The sequence below is a fragment of the Cupressus sempervirens genome, chromosome 1 (assembly GCF_028749045.1).
Source record: "Cupressus sempervirens isolate cs-2001-9-10 chromosome 1, ASM2874904v1, whole genome shotgun sequence".
In the NCBI taxonomy this organism is placed as follows: domain Eukaryota; kingdom Viridiplantae; phylum Streptophyta; class Pinopsida; order Cupressales; family Cupressaceae; genus Cupressus; species Cupressus sempervirens.
In genome coordinates, this window is record NC_143118.1 from 501,032,126 (window position 1) to 501,058,099 (window position 25,974).

General features: G+C 35.7%; 1 protein-coding gene across 2 annotated transcripts in view; it reads right to left on the reverse strand.

Moving 5' to 3' along the window:
- Nucleotides 1–25,974, reverse strand: part of LOC149578433 (initiation factor 4A-like protein) — a 241,250-nt gene that overhangs the window by 92,402 nt on the left and 122,874 nt on the right. For both annotated transcript variants that reach the window (XM_089829083.1, XM_089829086.1), the window contains exon 4: nucleotides 911–1,037. In XM_089829083.1, the coding sequence (XP_089685209.1) occupies nucleotides 911–1,037 (127 nt within the window). The remainder of the gene's footprint in view (nucleotides 1–910; nucleotides 1,038–25,974) is intronic.

The following is a 25,974-nucleotide window of genomic DNA, read 5'->3' on the forward strand; positions in this document are numbered from 1 at the left end:
TACAAAGCTCTTTATTCCATTCGTTTGAATAGCTTTAAGCATCTTTTCTTTAAAAAAAAAATGATTTTTGAAATTAATTAATTATCATCATAAACCTCAGAAGTTGAGATTTTGTGAATTTATAAAGTGCTTCGAGCACAATAATTTCTAATTCAAAATACACTTGTATGTGCTACTAAAATATTGATCAATCTGTTATTCCTGGGTTTACAATTACTGTGCATTTGATTTCTTATATCGAATTGAAAATGGATTTAGCATCATGCTTTGTATTGATGTTATTTGCCCATTAGGTTGTATCTTCCCATTCTTGGGATCGTGTTTTGTTGTCTGTCAATGTTATTATTCTCTTTCAGTAACTTAAGAACATCTACTGATTGGTTTATCCTTTAGCTGGTGACTATAAGTCATGTTGTTAAATTCAATTGTTGGAAGTTCAGCCATTAAATATATACAATGTTGTTTTTAAATGAGAGCTTTACCAGTCTTGTCCCTATACCCAGCACAAAACGTTAGAACTGAAGTTAATTTATTATTTCATAATGTAAAATTCATTAAAAAAATTATGCATAATGTTAGTAATTGCATATTTTGTCTATAGCTTAATGTTAAGATTAGTTTGTTTTCTCAAGTACATTAATCATATATTCTAAAGGGAGGTTTTATCTCACATGTTCTTTGTTGAGTAAGAAAAATTCAAAAACATACATTACCAGATTAATAATTCAAATGTTCCAAGAAGATCCAAAGAAAATAAGCTTTTAGAGGAAATATAACAAAACTTTTGATATGCAATCACAAAAGGTTGGACATAGAACCTGATAAAATCATAAAAATGATGGGAAAATGATCGTATGAGGAAGATAAAAATGCATTTGATAGGATTCAGCTTGACCAAATTTACAATTACCGTGAGATGGATTTATGGTAGAAGTACTTGATGCAGCCAATGTTGGGATTGTCACTCCAATTACTTTGTGGGCACCTGGAAAATGGGTGCTCACCATGCATGCTGCCAAACGCCTCATGTATACCTCCTATATAGTACATTTAATCATGAGAATCCTTCTCATTGGATATATAAAACATCTCCCCTACTTTGACACTAAAAGATAAAGAATCAACTTAACTCCCCTCATTTGACATACAGTTTCTTTGAAAGTCTAGCATGATTGACTTTATATTTTTGTGTGTAGAAATGCAACATATACTAGGTCAAGAAAAATAGAATTAATTAAAAATTAGTAATTACAGTTAGCAATCATTTTTTAGTTTGTTTCATCCCTTCTATCAATAATATCCCTAACCACATATTTGCACCAAATCTCTTAATCAAATCTCAGAAATTTTAAACAATAAATTGAATGCAATGTATTTAAAATTTTACTAGCAAAACGCCATAAAATAATAGATAAAATGAAGTCTCAAATAATATTGTGATTAATCTGCAGCAGAATTAAATTTTCACAAATAATATTGCATTGAATTTCTTTAGCAAAACTACTAAATAATGCGATCATAGTCACAGAAATTACAGAAAGATTGCATATTAGGAATATGAACATGAAGCACTACGTGAAACACCTGAAAGGTGTCTCCAACTGACATTGGGTTTTCATCCACTGTCTTAAGTTTGAGGGTTAATGTCCTCTCACATGCTGAAAGCTGAAGCTTTCGAAAACTTTCCCATAGAGAAAGTGAAATCCAAAATAATAAACCAAGTACGCTAAATAAGTTCCTCTTCCTTCTTTTAAACACAACTTGGTGAATGTCCTCTCACATGCTAAAAGTTGAAGCTTTCGAAAACTCTCCCAGAGAGAATGAAATCCAAAATAATAAACTAAGTATGCTAAATAAGTTCCTCTTCCTTCTTTTAAATGCAACTTGGTGACTCTTCACATTCCCTCTTGTGTTTCTTAATCTTCTTTTTAAAATAATGTTTTTTCCCACAAAGGAAATGAAGTCCCCATAATAATATAGTGGCATTTAAGAATATGAACTTATTTTATAAAGTGACTTTATTAATAAATCAATTAAATCTTTAGGCATTAAAATCAATGATCAAATGGATTCAGATAAGCATGTGTGATGGCTTGCCAAAAAGGTCTCAAGAGGCATTCCTAGTCCTGCACTAAAATGCCACGAAGACTAAGCTTATTGACTAAATGTGGTAAGTGCTTATAAACCCCACTGAAAGAGCCTCAATTGGCCAACAACTAAAACTGCTTACGCCAAAACCTGATTTCATCTCAAATAAAACCCAATTAGCCCATGGGACCAAGGCAAAATGGGCTACAATTGCAACCAAATTTACTTGCCTAGAGAAGGGTACATGATAGTCCTCCCTTCCCATAGATTTATTTTTCCCAAGCAATTTGCCTCAGTATGCAGAAACCAAATGCCTGGATCCCAGATCTACCTCATAGCTAATGCTTTGCCCATCCATTAAGCTCCACCAACGTCGACATCTCTGCCCCGAGACTCAAGAAGTAACTCAACATGTACCAAAACACCAATCAACTAAATGCCAAGATCCCAAAACATCCCAAGTGTATACTATGTAAGGACAACTTGCCATGTACTCATATCATAAAATAATATTCTCTCTATCCAACTGAGTATCTCACTCTACCTATAACTACATACACCTCTAATAGCAAGAGGTGGTGGGAGCTCAACAGTATACCGACTTCTATCAAGAAAGGAATGCAACAAATTGCTCCTCCCAACTCTTGTAATGATCTGTTCCCTACAACTTCTCTCAAACAACTTTTTCTCCAAAAAAATGTCAATTAGATGAACCAAGTACAGAATTCTACAGGATAGTATCGACAAGTGAATCAGCGTACGGATGCAAGGCGCCAATGTACGAGCAATTGGGAGGCCATATGGTACAAGTCATATGGTATAGTGTGGGACAATAGGTGTGACGTACAGTGATGGAAGCAAGGCACGATGAGCAGCTATGGCCATACGGAAGATCAAAGGAGATGTGGAAGTATGAGGTGAGTGACAAGAAGGTCGTACGGTCGTACGGTATTATGATGTCCGTACGGTAGAACAAAGGGAAGCCAGAAGGGTGTATGAAGGGGAAAAGACTTATTGAGGCCATACGTCCCTACAGTGACAGGGGCAAGAGGATGAACGGTCAAGTAAAGATGATGATGGAAAACAGAGAAGTTTGACAACGTCGTTTCAAATGCTATGCAATATATTAAACAAGAATAACTTGTAGATAATCAAAGACTGAACAGATACACACTTGCACCAAATAATAATAATATTCCACATACAAATGATGCTCCAATTTGCTAGATCCGAACCAAGCAGTACACAGACGGAATAGAGTGAGTGTTGAATCGCACCAAAACCGAAGAGTCAAGTAGGGAAGATCTTTCACTTCCGAAATGGCGAACAGAGAATCCTAATAGAAATTTGCAATACAAAGAAATTATCCAAAATGCATGCCTAACGACTACCTACAAGCCGTGCTTAAATACCCGTTGGGGAAAACTTTCTGAAGGGTGTACAAAGATAGTTGATGGCTACACAAACTTGTGAAAACAAAACAAAAATGGGTTAGAGATTATACTAAATCAATTGGCCCATTAACAATAGTTTGATTAATAATTTATTTTATAACGGGAACATTACAAAAAGTTGTTTGAAAGCAACTCGATAATTACAGTGGTATCAAAGCTTCGATCCTACTAGCCTATGGACAATGAATGAGAGTTTATAGCTGGAAGAGAAGAACCCATTCTATTGATAGAATGGCTATAGAACCAGAACCCATAGCTACCGAACTTGTGGCACTGTTGAGAGAACTTGCGAGGAATCAAGCACAAATCAATGATACTCAACGACTAATGGAAGAAACTCTCAAGAAATTAACAAATAATAAAATATTTGGTGAACAAAATGGTCACAATGTAGACTCAGTGTCAGGTAAAGAAAACCCTCATCCAGCACGCTCTCGACCTTCCATGTCGTCTTTTCCTCCACGGACAGAAGCACCACATGGAGGAAAGTAGCCAACCTTTGAAGAAATGCAAGAACAATTGAGAGAAGACTAGAATAATGCAAATTTGGACGAAGATATATCCTACAAAGATTATGCAAATTTGAGAATGAGATATTAGAGAGGCATAACGATGATCTCAGAAAGAAGTTCAGTAAAGTAAATTTGTCTCCATTTGACAAATCCAGATCCATATCTGTGCAAGCGTGGGTAATGAAGGTCAGCACTTACTTCCAACTTAATCCTATGCCAGAAGAAGCAATTAAATTTGCGGCATTACACTTGGAGGGAGTAGCACATGAATGGTAGGATCGTGACACCATCACACTGGGGCATGATCAAATAAATACTTATGCAAAATTCACTGAGAGATTGGTATATCGATTTGATGGTAAAGATCCAAAACTCAATTTCAAAGATTGGCACAGTTGAGGCAAACTGGATCAGTCAACCGATACATTGCGGAATTTCAAAAACTCTTTGTTTTGGTCACAGACATTTCTAAAAGAAGACGGATAGTGCTCTTCATGGAAAGACTAATAGAACCACTAAAAGGTTAGGTAAAAGGGTTTAATCGTGCCACCCTGTTGGAGGCCATTAAGAAGGCATTGAGTATGGCATCATCATCGATGTCATCCTCTTGAAGTTTCTCACATTCCAAACTGTCGGTGTTTTCGAGGGACAAAGATAATAAACCTCCACCCAGAAAGTTGTCGTTGGACGAAGCTACCAAACAGGAGCTCCAGAGGAAGAAAGCATGTTTCAATTGCAAGGGACCATGGGAAATCGAGCACAGATGCCTCGGGAAAGGAAAAATCCACTACATTGAAGTCATGTCCAATGATGAGGACGAACAATAAGATATACCTTCGAAGACAACCAACACCACGAGGCCACCAAAATGGTTAGTTTGAACTGTACAGAAAGAATTGCAGCTTTGGTACAACATGGAGGAACTATTGCCCTAGCCGGTAGCCCTAGGTGCACGGTGTTTCATGTACAAGGAACCCTTCAAGGACAAAGGGTTACGGTGATGCTTGATAATAGAGCCACTCTAAAATTTATAAACTTATCTTTGGTGAAACGAAGAGGTCTATCTACGGAGGCGCATGCAGGATTTAAGGTCAAGGTTGTCGAAGGGACACTATTGCCCTGTACACACCTTGTTCCTCAGCTAAGTATCACAATGGCGAATCACATATGACCAAGGATTTCTTCATAGTGGACCTAGATGATATGGAGGTTATTCTAGGCATACAATGGATGGAGACACTTCATGAATACACTCAGAGCTTCAAATGGATGGACTTCATTGTTGTTGTCGATGAGAAGAAGGTTATTCTCCACGAAATGACCAATGAAGGATCGTAGGAAGTTTCTACACATTGAATGAAGGCAATTTTTCAGCATGATGACGTTGTTTGGGTTGTACATTGTTTTGTCTTGGCAGAACCCATAAAAGGGCAACAGACACCTCCCCGTGATGATGATCTTTAGAATGTCTTGAGTGATCATGATGAAGTTTTTATAAACATTCATCATGGTATACCTCCCCATCAAGGTTTTGCACATACTATCTAGTTGGAAGTAGGTGCCAAGCCAGTCATAACCACACCCTACCGCCATCTCAAGAAATTCAAAGATGAGATCGAAAAGATGATCCAAGAGCTACTTGAGAAAGGATGGATTCGTCCTAGTTCTAGCCCTTTTGCGTCAACAGTGGAATTGGTTAAAAAGGACGGAATGATTCACATGTGTGTGGACTACCGTGCATTGAATAAAAAGACAATAAATAATAGGTATCCTATTCCGAGGATCAATGAGTTGTTAGATTAATTACATCATGCGATTTATTTTTGAAAATTTGATCTTCATTCCGCATATCATCAGATTTTCATGAGGGAAGAAGATGTGGAGAAGATAGTCTTTCGTTGTCACTACGGGCATTATGAGTTCTTGGTCGTGCCGTTCGGATTAACGAATGCACCCACTACATTCCAATCATTTATGAATCGCATCTTCAACAAACAATTGCATAAGTACTTATTGGTATTCTTTGATGCTATTTTTATTTATAGCAAGACATGGGAAGAGCACCTGAAGCATCTGGATGAAGTCCTAAGGATCATGAAGGATTAGTCCTTGTTCACCAAGCTATCCAAGTTTGAATTTGGTATGACAGAGATATTGTACCTGGGGCACGTTGTCAATAAATATGGAGTTCAGGTTTATCAGGAGAAGATTCAGGCTATCCTTGATTGGCCTCCCCCAAAATCACTCTCTAAGTTGCGAGGGTTTTTCGAACTGTACAATTATTACTAGAGGTTTGTAAAAGGATTTTCTCACTCAATGCTCCAGTAACAGATTTGACAAGGGCTTCTTCAAGTGGAATGAAAAGGCGCAATTCACTTTTGATAAATTGAAAGAAGAAATGAGCGCTTGTCCCGTACTCACCTTACTTGATTTCAGTCAACCTTTCATTTTGGAGTGCAATGCATCCGGAGAAGACATTGGCACAATACTGATGCAAGATAGACATCCCATAGCCTATGAGAGTCGAAAGCTTACACAAACCGAGCGCTTATATTCCATTTATGACAAAGAGATGTTGGCCATCGTACATGCACTGACCAAGTTTCGACAGTATCTGGTGAGTGTCAAGTTTGTCATTTGTACAGATCACAATAGTATGAGATATTTTTTGGAGCAACAAGACTTGAACAAAAGACAACAAAAATGGGTAAGGTTCAGGATTTTGATTTTGACATTGAATATGTGAAGGGAAAGAACAATGTGGTTGTAAATGCTTTATCCAAGAAACCCACCATGTGCTTACTAACCTAAATTTCAGCTAACTGGAAAGCACATTTGTTAGTGGAATATTCCAAAAACACATTTGTTTGTGAGCTAATGGATGGCAACACCCAGGATGATCGATACAAAGTGGTGGACGACATTATTTACTATAAGAATCAGATATATTTAGTGCCAGAATCCAAATTGAAGCAAAAAATCTTGAAGGAGGTACAAAACTCACCCTTGGCAAGACACCCCGGGCCCCCTCAAAACTTACAAACATCTCAAGGAGAGGTTTTCATAGAAAGTTCTTAAAAGAGTCGTATTGCAATATGTAAGAAAGTGTGCGGTCTATCAACAGAAAACATCCGAACATACTCTACCAACCGAGTTATTGCAACCTCTGTCAATTCCAAAACAGAAGTGGGAAAGTATCTCGATGGATTTCATTGCTGAACTTCCCAAAGTGAATGGAAAGGATTGTATTTTCGTGGTGGTTGGCAGACTGACGAAGTACGCACATTTCCTTGCCATCCCCTTAGACTTTCAGGCTACATAGGTAGCCGATCTATTTTTCAAAGAAGTCTTTCATCGACACAGGTTACCCCGAAACATTGTCAGTGATCAGAATGGATGATTTATCAGTATCTTTTGGATAGAACTGTTTTGGCTTGCAAGAATAGAATTGTGGCCAAGTACTAATTACCACCCTCAGACAAATGGACAGACGGAGATTGTGAACAAAAGGCTTGAAGGCTACCTTCAGAACTACGTTTTGGCACAATAATGAGTGTGGATCAAATGGATTCACCTAGGGGAATATTGTTACAATACCACTTACTACATGTTCATCGGGATGGCACCGTTCATAGCACTATACGGGTATGAACCCCTTTCCTTCATCGACATAGTTTTGGGTGACAGTCGTGCACCAAGGGCAAGGGACTAGCTTCAAGAGGGACAAGACATCCTGAGATGCTTGAAGGAAAACTCACAAGCACAAAATCAACAAAAGATGTATGCCGACAGACACCAAATCGAGAGAAGTTTCGAAGTGGGAGACTTGGTCTATCTTAGACTTCAACCATACCGGCAATCCTCATTGAAGGAAAAGGGAAAAAAAAAATTGAATCCACGATTTTATGGCCCTTATCAAGTAGTTCGTCGCATCAATGAAGTTGCCTATGAATTGGAACTTCCAAAGAAGATCGTATTCATAGCGTTTTTCATGTCTCTTTCCTTAAGAAAGCTATGGGACACAATGTCATGGTAGTTGCAAACCTTCTGTCCTTCAATGAAGAAGGAAAGCTCATATTGGATTCGGTCGAGATCATTGAAGTATGTGAGAAGACCCTGTGGAACTGCACGGTGAAGGAATATTTGGTACGTTGGAAACACCTGCCATTGGACGACGCGAAGTGGGAGGGCGAGCACATTCTACAGCATCTAACATTGCATATGCTTGAGGACAAGCAAAAATGTGGGACAAGAGGACTGTAATGTTTCTGTTATAAAATAAATTATTAATCAAACTATTGTTAATGGGTTGATTGATTTAGTATAATCTCAGACCCATTTTTGTTTTGTTTCCATAGGTTTGTGTAGCCGTCGACTATCTTTACACACCCTCGGAAACTTTTCCCTAACGAGTATTTAAGCACGGCTTGTAGGTAGTCATTAGGTATGCATTTTAGATTATTTTGTTGTACTGTGAATTCCTGTTGGGATTCTATGTTGCTCGCCATTTCAAAAGTGAAAGATCTTCCCTACTTGGCTCTCTGGTTTTAGTGGGATTCAACCCTCACCCTATTCTGTCTGTGTACTGCTTGGCCCAGATCTAGCAAATCAAAGCATCATTTGTATGTGGAATATTACTATTATTTGGTGTAAGTGTGTATCTATTCAGTCTCTGATTATCTACAAGATATTCTTGTTTAATATATTGCATTGTGTTTGAAATGGCATTGCCGAACTTCTCTGTTTTCCATCATCATCTTTACTTCGTCGTTCATCCTCCTACCCCTATCACCGTACAGATGTACGGCCTCAATGTTTTTTTCCCCTCCATACACCCTTTAGGCTTCCCTTTGTTCTACCGTACAGTCATATGACACTCACCCCATACTTCCACATCTCCTTTCATCTACCGTACAGCCTCCTTGGTCACCATATGGTTGCAACTACTCATCATGCCTCTCGTCCATCACTGTATGTCACACCTGTTGTCCCACACTATACCATACGGCTTGTATCATACGACCTCCCAATTGCCTATACATTTACGCTTGGCATTTGTACACCAATTCACCTGTCTATACTACCCTCTAAAATTTTGTACATGTTTCATCTAATTGACATTTTTTGGAAAAAAAGTTGTTTGAGAGAAGTTGCAAGGAACAGATCATTACAACTCGCTGATCCATAACCACCCATGTGAATGATTCACCTAGATCCCAAGTGAAGACCTTTGCGATATCATTGATAAAGATAACTCCTATAATGCTCACAGCAATGAAGATGATAACCACTACACCACCATGTTGGAAATGGCAGAGTAGTCCAACAATATGTATTGCAAGAGTGAACATCTTTGTAGATATAAACTCAAACAGCCAATCTGTCATGCCTCCTTGAACTGCAAAAGAATATATACCATACCAACTATCCAAATCTCGAACACACTAGACATTCAGAATCAAAATAGGTTCAATAAGATCATTAGACCCTTGTTGCTTGACTCGGATCTCATCTTCACCAAGCCACAAATAGTGAAACCCATAAGTAGAACTAGCCCAAGCTATACTACTAACTTTGTCAATACTTGAGTCCTAAAAAAATTCTCTCAACATCCATCAGCTATAAGGAGATACAAAGCACTAAAAGAATCTGCAAACCCAACTGCATCCAACTTCATCAAGATCTCCACGAATGTGTTGGCCGTGCAAGTAATCTAGCTTGTAGTAACTGACACCATAATCACCATGTAACTCTGTATCAACACAAGACCTCTGCGATACAGAATTAACCAACCCTTTTGGATACATATCGCTATGATGCAAAAATGTGTGGTATACCTATAAGTAATCTCCTAAAATCACCTGAGTAATGTACTTGGTGCCTTTGTTCACATTTTCTGAAGATGACCGGCCTCCATCACAGAATGAATGATACAATGAGACAATTGACACCCATGCTTCATCAAATCCTTCACGTGTGGATCAAAGAAAAATGATGAGCACTCCTCATTGCATAGTCACAATAAATAACTCAACCTTTGTCAATGGCCCATCACTAAGTACCATTTGCCCACTGAATATATGTAATCTCCCCTTCTTAGCATGATCATGATTGTCAATCGACTTAGCCAATTACTGGGTCCTTGTAGGCTAATACTAGTGATTAGAGGACCATGTTGAGGGTTATGGCTTTGTTTGGTGGAACTCACTATTTATAGTAAGTCAATGGATGGTTCTAATGAGCTCAAGTGAGTTAGAGGAGTTGAATGTGCTCTCAGTTTTTAATTTTGGCTTCTAGTTTGGGCTGCAAGAATCTTGGAAGGAGTGTCTAGTTTTAGTAAGTCACGTCATCAATTTCATTCATCGTCTTTCTTCATCAAGATCAATCATATGCTGTTAGATTTTGATTCTAATTCTTCTTTAGTCAATTTTGCAAGATGGGTGAATTATGATTATTATTTAAAAATATGCTAGGGTTTTTATTTTTTATTATATTGTATATTGGTCACCTTAGTGTCATAGCTCGTTGGAATCGGATTGAAAAGTTTTAAATCTTGGGCACAACATAGAATGACCTTGTGTGTTAAAATATCATGATATTGATGAAAAAGTCATTTTTGGATCCAAAGGGAGTTAATAAATTATATTATTCAAATATGGGCCAAAGTATAAATCAAACAACATTTAAGTGAAAAGTCTTCTTGAAGCTAACTGTTAGAGTGATAAGGAAGATTTGTCTTATAATTATAAAAGCAATGACTTGTTGCTAATGAAATCATTATTGAAAACCTTTTGTTTGCAAGTTGCAGAGAAGTTCAAGGTTTTGAAGAAATTTCATGGTTGGAGGCCATGTTTTTGCTTACACTTTGTGTCATTCTTGATAATGGTTAGTGATTCAAAAAACATTGAAGACATGGTAACTACCTTTGTTGGAAGCATTAGATCAGTTGGTAGTACTGGGGCTATGTGTAATGTCCCATTTTTGGGGCATCTTTAGATTTGACATTTTTTTATATCAATTTAATAAAAAAATTATGATCCCTTCTCAAAATTGACATTCAATATATATACATCATATTTCATAGAGACATGTCCTTTCAATAAAGTCAATTATATTATATTAATAATTATTATTATATTAATTATATATTTATATTTATATATTAATAAACTTTGATTATATTAATTAATATCATAAGATATACTATATTAACAATAATATTAATTATTATATCATATATTATTTTAATAATATATCAACTAGATATATTATATTATATTATATTATAATACCTCATTAATATAGTATTGCTATATTAAAATATATCTCTATTATTTATTATTTCATTCGTATTTTTATATTACTATTATAATACAACATATATAATATGATTATTACTTGTAATGTAATATTAATATCTTAATATTACTTTATAAAATATTTATTTATATTAATGGCCAAAATGGGGACATCACAGTCCTCCCCTCTCGAATTTGCTTGTCCTCAAGCAAAATCATTCATACGCAAGCTTTGACATAGACCTAAAACATATTTGCATTCAAAAAGATCAGAAAGATTTATGAATGAAAACACGAAGCATACACGATGTAGACAGATCATGAAAACACGAAGTAGACACGATGTAGACAGATGAAGACACGAAGCAAACACAATGCAAACACATAAGACACACATGCATTTCCTTAATTGTGACCCTGCAACCAAAAAAAATCATTAGTACACATTATATATAAATCAATCCCCTGATAGGGTATTTATAGTCTCAATCCATTTATTAACTCATCATTTTCTAAACATGGGAGGAGGAACCATAATAGGGTGCCCTATTACCCAACCAGTGGGCCTCACCGTTCTCCCTCATTATCGTTACCTCTCTCCGACCATTATTTCCAAGAAGGTACCTTTGTATGATGTACCCTGAGATATCCCGTCACCGAGGCCTTACCCAGTACCCGTAGGCTTTATCCGATACCTCGAGTGATGTCACCCAACCCATTCCACCGCAGGCCTTATCTCGACTTGGAGAATCATGATCTTAAAGTGATTTTATCAACTATTTTCTAATAATAAGTCTTTTAAAGCATAATCTTTGAAATATCAGATAGTTAATCTTATCATTCAATTATAGGAGGAGAAACCATAATGGGGTGCCCTGTTACCCGAATTAGTGGGCCTCACCATTCTCCCTCATTATTGTTACCTTCCTCCGATCATTATTTCCAAGAAGGTGCCTTTGTATGATGTACCCTGAGATATCCCGTCACCGAGGCCTTACCCAGTACCCATAGGCTTTATTCGGTACCTCGAGTGATGTCACCCAGACCATTCCACCGCAAGCCTTATCTCAACTTGGAAGATGATGACCTTAAACAATTTAATCAATTTAACAAAAAAAAAATTGTGATAACAATTGAAAACTAATCTCATTTAGAATTAAATATTAGAATTTTGAAAACTTAATAATATCTTATTCTTTAATTGTTTGATTATGACCTATTAACTTGGTCAATTAATCTCACTTCCTTATAACTATTCAATCATAAGAATGAATAATAGATATTTAAATGTTCAATATTCATCAAAAATACCAATAATAATATTTCATGAAAATATACGAAGAAAATAAATAACTTACCTCATTAACTATATGTGTTGAGGTGGTAATTTAAGAATATGAAGTAATCTTCATATGCACTTAAGGTCTTCCTCTTGTTAAATCCTGAAAATTATCTTTTGTTGTATTATGTTCCTTCTTCATAAGTATTGAATCTTTTCTTTCGATGTTGAATCCCAACAGGTATGATTCCTTTCATTTCTCTTTCCTTTTAATATAGGATTTTCCCCTTTTCCTTCCTTTGACATTATTCAATACTTCTGAAAGATACGGCTTAGACGCCTCCATTTTGATATTGCATGTTCAAGGTCTCAAAGTAAGAATCCTCACACACTGAATATAGTTTTGAATTACTCTCAAAATTGTTAATCTCCAACACGAAAATTGTTGCTGAAAGATACACAACACACATACACTTCACGAGGAATGCCAATTAAAGAACAATGCATATTCTTCATCCGTGTACTGCACAACATCAACTATTTTGTTATACTTTGCAAATGCATAGTCTCCTATTGGATGAACCTCATTTACAACTTTAACCCAATGGTAAAGCTCCAAATTATCTCTACGAGAAGATGATGCAAAAGGAAGCCACTACCAAGAGATTTTGTCAGAATCTGAGGAAGGATGTTTAGAAATGTCCAAAGTGGGCATAGCAAGAGGTAAACCACCAATGAGCACGTACACCTCTCGAGAGACGCCATCAGGCTTTTTTGGAGTTTCCTTAAAGGGTTTGGGACACTTGTCTATGCCATGAACTGCCACCTTCGGAAGCCCTAATATATCCTTCGCATCTGCCATTGCTTTACTTCCTCTTCACACCTTTTTCATCTATGACTCTAGCCACTAGTTTTATGAAACATTAACTCGTTATATTTGTTTTCCTGTGTTTCACTGTGCTCAGATTCATGGGCTTGGTTTCTTCTGTATATTTTTTTAAATTCAGACTTAATTGTGTTAAATTCTAGCATTTTAGTGTAATAGCGTAGGGTGCCTTTAGCCTCATTTCTTTTATCTCATTTCCTTCACGTTATACACCATCAGCAAAGAGGGCATTTGCAAAATACATATGTACTACTATATGTAGGAAACATTTGTGTGATGGGAATATGAACCAACATCTGAGTCTTCCCGTGCTACTTGGTATTCACTCCCCCAGTTTGGTGCTGAAGTTATTGGCTAGGGTGGTTGGAGTGTTCGGAAGCCCGAATACATCAAACCTAAAGTGATCAAATGTCGTGGACAGTTTGAAGCATCAAAATGCATCTATTTAGCATGAGCTAGATTATTCGATGCAATAGCTAATTTTGCAGAACCTTGAAGTGGTGGAAAGATTGTGTGAAGGGTCAAACACAAATAAATCACTGAAATTGTCTCTATAGAAAACCTCACAGGCTGGCAAGATCTGAGCTCTGATACCACTTGTAATGTCCTATTTTTGGGGCATCTTTAGATTTGACATTTTTTTATATCAATTTGATAATTTTTCTTATGATCCCTTCTCAAAATTGACATTCGATATATATACATCATATTTCATAGAGACGTGTCCTTTCAATAAAGTCAATTATATTTTATTAATAATTATTATTATATTAATTATATATTTATATTTATATATTAATAAACTTTGATTATATTATAATACCCCATTAATATAGTATTGCTATATTAAAATATATCTCTATTATTTATTATTTCATTCGTATTTTTATATTACTATTATAATACAACATATATAATATGATTATTACTTGTAATGTAATATTAATATCTTAATATTACTTTATAAAATATTTATTTATATTAATGGCCAAAATGGGGACATCACAATATGGGTATTATAGGGTCTGATTTTCAAGAAAGAAGTCCCTTATGTGAGTATGTTGACGGCATTGTAGATACTATGAGTCAAAGATGCAGTTGATACAATTGCTTGTCTAGACTCTCGAGATGAGTGTTGTTTTTGAAGAATACGAGGAAGAGACTAGCACTGATAGTTCTGATTATTATGGCAGCAGTCATAGTGTTGGGTCAATGTAGGGGACAACAATCTTCTCGTGTGTAGAAGACGAAGGCATGGAGTCACTTGGTGAAACACTCACGATTTGAGTGTTGAGAAGGAACTACATTATGTAGATTCATGCCATAGTGATAGTGATCTACTTGTATGGAGCAACAAGAGTTAGTAGAGGAGTCTTAATTAGATGATGTGGATACTAGTGTTATGAGCACCTCTGATGATTTGTATGAGGATGCTTCATGCTACAATGAGTCTGGAATATCATGTCAAACATTGAGTGATGACTCCAAGTTGTCATGGGGTGATGATAGGTCCCAAGATCATGTTTTAAAAGGACTTAAAGATGAGGAGGAAGCAAAGATTTGCAAGCAGTTGGACATAGCTATGACTTACACTTCAGATGAGTTGTTTGCAAAGGTGTCCAGTAGCAGTACCTCATTGCTGGATGTGCAAGGTTGTTAGCGCACACGATGTTAGTGATCATGTGGTGAGCAGTGAGGATACAGTTTCCTATCACAATGCAGTTAGTGAGTGAAAGAGCTTATATAGGAGCCAACGTATGCAGAAACATCATGTGACCAGGCAGCAAAAGTTTAGCAATAGTGATATTTTTTTCATCTCTTGAGCATTATGATGTTATCCGATGGATGTTCATTGCATTTAGTTGGGGTGCTCCTATGTCAGATGAGAATGGCAGTGGTTGCTTTGCCCTAGTAGAGATTCATTCAATTCAAGGGGCTGTCAAGATATTGAAGCATAACTATTTACAACCGGTAGCTAACAAGGATAACCTTCTTGAGTGGGGTAACAAGTATACAAAGATCATATACAATAATGCATGAAGACACAAAGTATATACGAAGCATACACATAATATAAATATTTCTAGATTTACTTCTATTTCATTGGAATGTTTTCTTGTTAAATCACTTACCTTATAGGATGACAAGATCATGCTCTAATACCACTTGTAATGACCCCTAATAGAGTCATTCTTGATTTTCTTTAAAACTCACCCTTTTAAGGTTTGGTTCATACTTAGAGATGTTAATTTATAGTGTTTAGTTCTCACTAATTATCATATGTCATCATATTTATAAATGATATATACTTAAGACTTAATTCTTTGACCCTCTCTTAATCACTAAACTAACGAAGATGGTAGAACTACTGCTGCTCGAGTACAAAACCAATCCACCCAAGGCTTCCTCATGGTTCTCACCCATATTGAGACTCGATTGCCTCAGCGTGATCAAACCACTCTTTCCCCTTTGTAAATTCCCTATCCACTTGGTTGTGTTAATGACTGATTAGAGAGTTAAATTGGCACATATTATTACAAATATATGTTAGATGTAATGATTCTCACTAAGTATCCAAGTTCATAATGCATTTAGCTCTTATTGAATATTTAAGTCTTAATTCTTTACTTCTCTTAAACTCTCCCTAAGGAAAGTATAAATTTTCTTTACACTTGACACTAATATGCCCTTTGGAATTACTCCGCCTTTCCCTACATAGCACCATCCATCAACTCCTTCGACTATAGCAAGAGAATAAGCGGATAGACTTTAAATAATCTAATTATTTTTCTTTATAAAATTTATACACCTTTATTACTTATATATATATATGTATGTATGTATGTATGTATGTATGTATGTATGTATGTAAATGCGTATGTATAGTAACGAGAATCGGGATCAGATTGGAATCGGCAAGGCAGAATCGAATCACGAATCGGCCATGAATAGGAATCAAATCGGCCACAAATCGACAAATTAGAAAAAACCCTTGAAATTTAGTAACTTAATTTCATAAACCCTTTATCGCTGATATGATTCAAAGATTCACAAAAAATCGTTTGGCTTGAATCGAATCGCATGAACCACTGCGATTCTAGTTACATACATACATGCATGCATGCATACACACACACACACACACACACACACACACACACACATATATATATATATCCATTTCCTTTATTAAATACATTAACCAATATATTTTAATTATTTTTTTAACTATATAAAATAAGTTTATTTAATATTAAAATATTTCATAATTCATCATGTTATATTTAAGATCAAACTCATTTCATATATGCAAGTTGTAAAAATAAATATTAAACAACTTCAGAAATAAGAAAAATATGCATACCTTAAAGTAATTGTAATTTTTAAAAGTATTTATCCTTTGCTAATTTCCACATGGGTTATCTTCTCCTATTCCATTATTTTTCTTTTAATTCCTTGTTAAATCCTATTTTACTCCTTGATTTACTCCTACTTTTCTTGCACTATTTTCTCCATCTTCTCCTATGTTTATTTCCTATGTTTTCAGTCTTTTCTCGTGTATTATTCTGCAACATTTAATATAGTCATATTCTTTGTTGATAGAATATCTATATTGTAAACTTTTTACTTCATTCACTTCTATTTTTATCTCCTATCTTGGTGGTGACCTTATAATACTTCAAAATTCAAATCCTTGATTTATATTTCCATTTCTTAAGTGGTGCATCTTATCTATGTGACTATTGGCGGCTATATTAAGGGAGGGTTTATCTAGTTGTGTTTATTTTAATTGACTACATCATGATGTTAAATATTATTTTTATTTTTTTATCGGTTATGTTAAATATTATTATATTAATAATAATGATATATTTGAATTATAATAAATTTCTATTTAATCCAAATATAGTATAGGTATTTCTATTCAATATTAGATTATAACAATTATTATTAATAATGATATATGTTTATTATTTTCTTAAAATTATTATCATTAGTAATAATATATATGATTTATTAATATTATTGGATAATAATTGAGCATTATCTATTTTTTACTACAATCATTTATTTGAAGCATTGAAAACTAAGAATTTGGTACTAAAAAATAAATCGTGTATTAAAATATATTATATGTTACATTTATTCATCATGTATTTTACTAAATAATATATTTACACTTACATCAATTATGGTTCATGACATACCTAGATTTTTTTTACAAAAATATCAACAAAGAATTTGTATGCAAATTTTAAACTCATCTAGCACAAAGTACACTAAACATCGAGGAGCTCAAGGGGCTTTCTAATGTATGGTTCATAAGGCACAACACTTGGTGAAGGTTTTGTAAATGGGGTTGCAAGAAGAGTTGGCCTACTAACCATGGAGGAAACTCCATTGTTAAGTGTGATCAAGCTGGAGAAGTACAAGGATGGGTGACCACGTGAGAAGTTCCAATTTGCAAGAAGAGTGGGCTTAACCATGGAGGAAACTCCATTGTTAAGCGCGCTCAAGTTGGAGAAGTACTGGGATGAGTGACCACATGAGAAGTCCTAATGCTTCACCTTTGTGAGCATTACCTAGATCCAATGAGTGCTAAGTGTTCCATGTATTCTCATGAAGATGGATTTTTGTTGAATCGCTACTCATGAAACATGGGTCAATGAGTTTGGCTCAAAACTACACAATTAAATCCTAAAAGAAATATCACAATTCGACTTGCTGTAGAAATATCTCCTACTTATCAATTAATGAGCTCAAGTGGCTTTCTAATGAATAGTTGATAAGGTACATCACTTGATGAAGGTTTTACAAATGGGGTTGCAAGCAAAGTGGGTTTAACCATGGAGGAAACTGAGTAGTTAAGCGCACTCAAGATGGAGTAGCATTGGGATGGGTTACCTTCTGAGAAGTCTTGGTGCTTCACCTCTATGAGCATCACCTAGATCAAATGAGTGCTAAGTGTTCCATGTATTCTCATGAGAGATGGATTCGTGTTGAATCACTACTCATGAAACATGGATCAATGAGTTTGAGTCAAAACTACACATTTAAATCCTGATAGCACTATCACAATTTGACTTGTTGTGGAGATATCTCCTACTTATCAATTAATGAGCTCAAGGGGCTTTCTAATGAATGGTTCATAAGACACAACACGTGGTGAAGGTTTTGCAAATGGGATTGCAAGCAGAGTGTGTTTAACCATGGAGGAAGCTCTGTAGTTAAGCACGCTCAAGCTAGAGTAAACTAGGATGGGTGACCTCCCGGGAAGTCCTGGTGCTTCACCTCTGTGACCATCACCTAAATCTAATGAGTGCTAAGTGTTCAATGTATTCTCATGAGAGATGGATTCATGTTGAATCACTGCTCATGAAATGCAGGTCAATGAGTTTGACTCAAAACTACATAGTTAAATTCTAATAGCAATATCACAACTTGACTTGTCATGCAAATATTTCCTACTTATGAATTGAAATAGAGCTTTGAAAATAATATTTGATTATTGCTTTTAAATCTCAAAAGAACAACAAAATATCCAAATCGCAACCTCAGAACTTACAATAGATTTGAATATCCAAAAAGTATGAATTGGAAAAACAAAGTGGGACACCTACAAAATATTTCCAACTGAAATAGGGTTTCTTTCCACTGCTTCCAAGCTCGAGGGTTTCTTTTCTCAAACTTGCTGCGAGGTAAAGTTTCCAAAAATTCTCTAAAAGAATGCAATCAAACACATATCAATAATATTCACAATGAGCCTCCCTGTATTCTTATAAAGCGCATACAATTGACTTCCTATTTCCCTTCTACCTAACTCCTCATATAACTTCCTTTTTCTCTTTATTTCCCCTTTAAAATGACATTTCTCACTAAAGTGAATAAAGTGCTCTTTGTTATGTAATAAGTTCATTTAAGCTCTCATTCCAAGAATCAACACAAGATCTTGTTGTTTCAAAGAGAAGTAGCAACCACTGCACTGAAGACCGATGCCTAATAAAGTGCTCTTTTAATAATGAAGTGACATAATAATATGTACTTTAGTTTAATAGTCACCTTATTGATAAATCATTTAATCTTCAACCATTAAAAATATTGATCCAATGGACTCAGATGATCAATGTGCAAATATGTTGTTGGAAAGATCCTGGCAAGACAATCCCAATCCAACACGAGAATGCCAAGACTACTAAGCTTTGTTAACTTACTATAAATAATAAGTATCTAGAAACTATGTTGAAACAACTTCCTTAAACTAGAATTGCTTAGGCCAAATCTCATTTGGATCCTTGTAAAGACCTAGAGAGCACACAGAACCAACCAAAAATTGGGTCTAATGATCTATCATAAATTAATGGCCTAGAAAAGGAGGAATTACAGTCCTCCCTTCCTAGAGATTGCTTGCCCTCAAACAATTTGCGCCTGCTTGCTAAAAATAAACATTTGGATTTCATATTCACCGCAAGGAAGATGCTCTGCCCATCTATTGCACTACAGTAGTATAAACATTTTGAACCCCAAAGTTGCAAAGCAACTCTTCATGAACCAATGCACCAATCAACTAAATGCCACGATCCAAAATCACCCCATGTGCACAATAAGTCAAGTCAACCTGCCATGAGCTTTTATCATGACTGTGAACAACTTCCCTCGAGTTATAATGACATACACCTCTAATGACAAGTGGTGGCGGCGGGAGCTCAACATTATGCCAACCTCTATCACTCTCTACCCATCTCCCTAATACATAACCACCTATGGGAATGCTCTACCAAGATCTCGAGTGAAGACCTATGTAATGTCCCTAATATCACCAACTCCTATAATACCTGCACCAATGGAGCTGATAATACCTACCCCACCAACAATCACAACATTGACATGCTGGAAATGGTAGAGTAATCCAACACTAGGGGTCACAGGAGTGAACATTGCAGAAGAGAGCAACTCGAAAAGTCAACCCAACTCACCTCCCACAATCGCAAAAGGACAAACATCATGCTAACTATCCAACCCTCATGCAAGAATAATCCATCAAAATCAAAACATGTCAAACAAAGACAAGGAGGAACCAATATCCTCTCAGCACACTGAACATGCTACAATGCTTAACTATGAACCCTAATTTGAACTATGATGTAACCAAGGAATCCCAAACTCTAAATAGAATCATGCTACAAAGATTTGCAGACTCCTGCTCAAATCAGATCTCATCTTCACCATGTCAAAAGTGGTGAAGCCAATCAATGGAACTGACCCAAACTATAGTCTTAACTATGTTATCACTCAGGCTCCAAAACGAATGAAGATACATGCAACCCCACAACTATCTCCCACCTAGGCTAGACTCTGAAGGATGTGTTGACTCTACAAGTAATCCAGCTTACAGCTACTGCTACCATAATCACCCTATTACCATGTATCTATATATAATCCCTATGATATAGAAGAAACTAACCCTCTCGCATACATATTAATTGATGGAAAATTGACTATTGTCACTGCAAGTAATCTCCCACAACACAATCATCTGTGTCGAATACTTGCAGCCTCTAGTGCCATCTTCTAAAGATGGATGACCTGCAACCCACAATGGACGATAGTCCCTGAGCTTATCCACTCATGTGCATCAAGTCCTCAATGTGTGAATCAATAGTAATATGATGAGAACTCCTCACTCTATAGTTACGATAAAGAACAGCAACCTCAGTCAATGACTTATCACTAAAACACAATCAGCCAACCGTATGCAAAAGAATCATACTTGTCTTGAACAACTTGGTCCATGACTTGTGCTACCACTTTCTTTACTAGAAACACAATTTCATAAACTACAGCAAAGGTTCAAACCTCTGAAACTGATTTGCGCTCAATGTTAAAGTCTTAACCTCAAAGCTGCAATTGGTACCATTATGTGAGTTCTCATTCTAGCTGATGTGAAATCAGCATCGTGCTCACATGCAACCATCCTACTATTTGCTAATGGAACCTTTTTGTACCAACTTAGCCATTTGAAATGCATCAACTTCGGTTACTAGTTGGTCCTCCTCAATTGTTACATCTGAAATTTGAGCTAAAGTAGACCATGACAAATTCAATTTCTAATTAAGCTCAACAATATACTTTTCAACTACCCAAAGTGCTGCTAAGGTAGCCTCTAGGGTGTCAGCATTCCCAAGTTCATTGGTAAGTGTGTCTACTTCTTCCTTCTTAGTCAATGCTTATGGATAAATCTATGCAAGATCAAGGAGATGATCGATAATATCCCTAGTGAATTGGCCCAAAAGGTTGAGACAATTACTTCTACATTCCTCTATTTTTTGCACTCTCTCCATTCCAAATACATCTGCTAAACTAATATTCATTGAGCGCGTTGTAATATCCTCATCCTGGTCTTATGGATCTGGTTTTTGTCCAATATATTAATTGCAAGAGACTTATTTTTCTCAATGACAAGCTTACAACAACTATATAGTAACCAGATTCTTCAGTAACTGATGTATCAATGCAGGCAACTTTTTACTATGAATATCAATGTCTATATATATATACATAAATATATATATACATGACATATATCTATATACATATACATATATATACATGTATATGTGTATGTATATGTGTATGTGTGTGTGTATGTGTATGTATATGTATATGTATATGTATATGTATATGTATATGTATATGTATATATATATATATATATATATATATATATATATATATATATGTATGTATGTATGTATATGTATATGTATATATATGTATATATGAATGTTTTAAGAGCTGAACTACACATCCATATATATATATATATATATATGTGTGTGTGTGTGTGTGTGTGTGTGTGTGTGTGTGTGTGTAGATGTGTACTTCAGCTCTTGAAATATAATGTCAAGAGATGTTCTAGTCCTCTTGTAGATAGATAAGTTGGATTATATATATTAGAATTGACACATGCTATAATGCTATGGACCTTGCATGAGAGGTTATTGAGTTCGTATGGAGCTAACAAGATGTCTCATGGTGGAAACGTGCTAGGTTGGGTCGTACAAAGAAGTAATCTCAAAGGTCATACCACAAAGAAGAGGCAATCTTGAGGCTGTATGGTGATGTTCAGTCTTGGAATGTCATACAGTCGTATGGTATGAATGGGTGGACAGTTGTACGGTGGATGTAAGGCCTGTAAGATGAGTGTAAGATGTTATACAGTGTCTTGGGTGGAATGAGCGTATGGAGGGGAGAAGAGGTGAGTGTACAGATAAGAGGATGGTTGAACGTACGAACAGGAAAGTAGGCGTACAATAGAAATTGGAAAGGTGAAGAAACTTATGTGGTATATTTGTATAGTACGTAGGTTGTACAACCTTCAAGGTATTGTTCTACTACAATGTACAGTGAAGGTAGGAGTTGGACGAGGTATGGAACTCCCTTTGGTGTTTGCTGGCAGACAACTTCTACTACGTATGGAAGATGGAAGTGTCAGGCATTTATAGAAGAGTTCAATAATTGCAGAAACACCAAAAGAATGCCAAATATACTACGACCAATGAATAATCGATGCACAAAGATAAAGATTTGCAAATTATTGCCAATTATAGATTACAAACAATAATGGTGCTCCAAATGTGCCAAATCCGAAGCAAAGTAATACAGAACATTGTAGCGTGAGGATTCAATCCCGCTGAAACTGCGAGAGCCAACTAGGGAAAATCTTTCACTTCTCCAATTGAAATTTGCAATACAATAATATAATCCAAATCACGTACCTAAAACAACTCAACCTTACAAACATAAATACCTCGTCGAGAGAGAAACTGTGTCGATAGAAGACACAAGAAATTCCTATGGAAACAATTAAAATAAAAATGGGTCCCAAATATACTAAATCAATCAGCCCATAAACAAAGGTTTTAATAATTTATTTATTTTATGACACAGACGTTGCAGTCATCTTGTCCTTGAGTTTTCTTGTCCTCAAGCAAATCCAACATCGGATGCTAAAGAATGTGTTCCCCTTCCCAAGTGGTGTCGTCAAGTGTCAAATGCTTCCATCCTATTAAGTATTCCTTCAGGGTATGGTTTTATAGCGTCTTCTCTCATAAATCAATGATTTTGACCACTTCCAACACAAGTTTTCCTTCTTCATTGAGAGGTGAAAGATCTATGGTACTATGATGTTCTCTCCCATGAATTTCTTCAAGCAAGAAACATGAAAGACATTGTGGATGCAGCTCCCCTCTAGAAGTTCAAGTTCATAGGCAACTTCACCGATACGACGAGTTACACAATAGGGACCGTAAAAATGTGGCCTTAGTTTCACTTTTTCTTTTGCCTTCAATGATGATTGTCTATGAGGTAGGAGTTTGAGATAGACTAGATCACCCACCTCAAAACTTCTCTCGATTTGATGTCTGTCGGCATAGATCTTTTGTTGATTATGTGCCCTCTACAAATTTTCTTTCAAGAATCTCAGAATGTCCTACCCCTCTTGTAGCCTGTCCTTTGCCCTATATGTGCAATTGTTACCCAAAATCATATCCACAAATGAAGGGTGTCATCCTAATCGACATGTGATACATTGTATTATAACAATATTCCCCAAGATGCAGCCATTAGACCTACACCTGTTGCTGTGCTGAAACATAGATCCGTAGGTAGCCTCCCAACCATTTTTTCACAATCTTTATTTGTCTACCCGTCTGAAGGTGGTAGGTGGTACATGGCGATAATTTTGCTCTCGCCAAGCGAAACAATTTTCTCCAAAAGGTACTGAGAAATTGACCATCCCTGTCACTAACAATGCTTCAGGGTAACCCATGCAAGCAGAAAACTTCTCTAAAGAATAAGTCGGCTACGTGTGCAGCGTAGAAATCTAAGATGGCAAAAAAGTGTGCATACTTTGTTAGCCGATCAACTACCACAAAGATACAATCCCTTCCATTTCCCTTTTGAAGTTAGGTGATGAAATCTATAAATATGCTCTCCCAATTGTGTTCCAAAATTGGCAAGGGTGGTAATAATCCAACACGTAAGGTGTGTTCGGATTTGTTTTGTTGGCATATTGCACATTTCGCACATACTACCAAACATCATCTTTATAAGTTTTTTCCATGAGAACCTCTCCTTGATTTGTCTACAGGTCTTGAGATAAACATGGTGTCCAACCAATAGTGAGGCATGCATTTCCTTGAGGATCCTCTGCTTCAATTTGGACTTAGGCACTAAATATATCCGACCCTTGTAGTTAATGATGTCGTCAACCATCTTGTTGTCCTACATTTTGTCACCACAAAATGCAGGTAACACTACAAAACTTTTTCAAACTAGTTTTGCATCTCTCTAAGTTGAATTTGATATTCAATTGTTTAATGTTGATCAATCAATCAACTCCAATTCGTATATCAAATTATTTTACTGAAGGTTTTCGTCAAATTTTTTTCATTTTGTTTTCTATCGAGCCTTTGCTTGATTTTTGAGGCCTCCATCATTTATTTCTTTGCTTTTGAGTTTTCATTTGTTGGTTTTTAGTCCTTTGGTCTTGCTCAAGTCATGGCTTTCGGTTTCCCCTTTGATTTGATCTAACCTAGAGTGTAATAGGAGCTATCAATCAAGAGATATGGCTGTTTTAGTGCCTCAAAAGTGGACCTTTTTGATGCAACAATACAAATTAAAAATATCATGTTATATTTTTAATTTGACATTCACCTTTTAAAAAATATAACTTAAATTCATTTTATGTTATGTTTTTAAGTTACTTTATCATTAAATTTTTCACTTAAAGTAACTATAGTGCACTTTATGTTATAATTTTAAATTGAGTTACTTTTTGATTTTTCACTTAAAGTGACTATATTAACTATATAGTTCAGTTTAATTTTTGACATTTAAATCAAATGCTCATTTAAATGTTACTTTTTAAATGATATTTATATATTATATTTTTAATATGGTATGTAAATATGGTTTATGTCCCATTTAAGTAACATTTTTATGAAATTAGATTGACATGTGTTTATTTAATCACTTTAAGTTATCAAAAGTGGACATTTTATATGCTATTGCATGTAAAATCCATCAGAAGTGGACATTTTACATGTCATTGCATATAAAGCTCAACTTAACAGCATAAGGTCATTGCATCTAAAGGTGAGTTTTATGACTTAATATGTGCTATTGCATCCAAAACATGAGCTTTTACTTAAAATATGCAATCTACATGTTGGTTCCCAAAACTGCAAATTGGAATCCTATTAGCCTTGCCTACTCGATGCTGGGATATCCAACCGATTAAGGCCAACTTGATGGGACTGATTGATGCGATCAAAATCCCCTGCAAAACCAAGGCAGGTATACCTAATCTTGGACGAAACACTTAGATATAAGATGCTTATAGCAGATAAATTAGAATGCCAATGCAACAAAAGCTTTTCAAAATGGCAAGAATTAT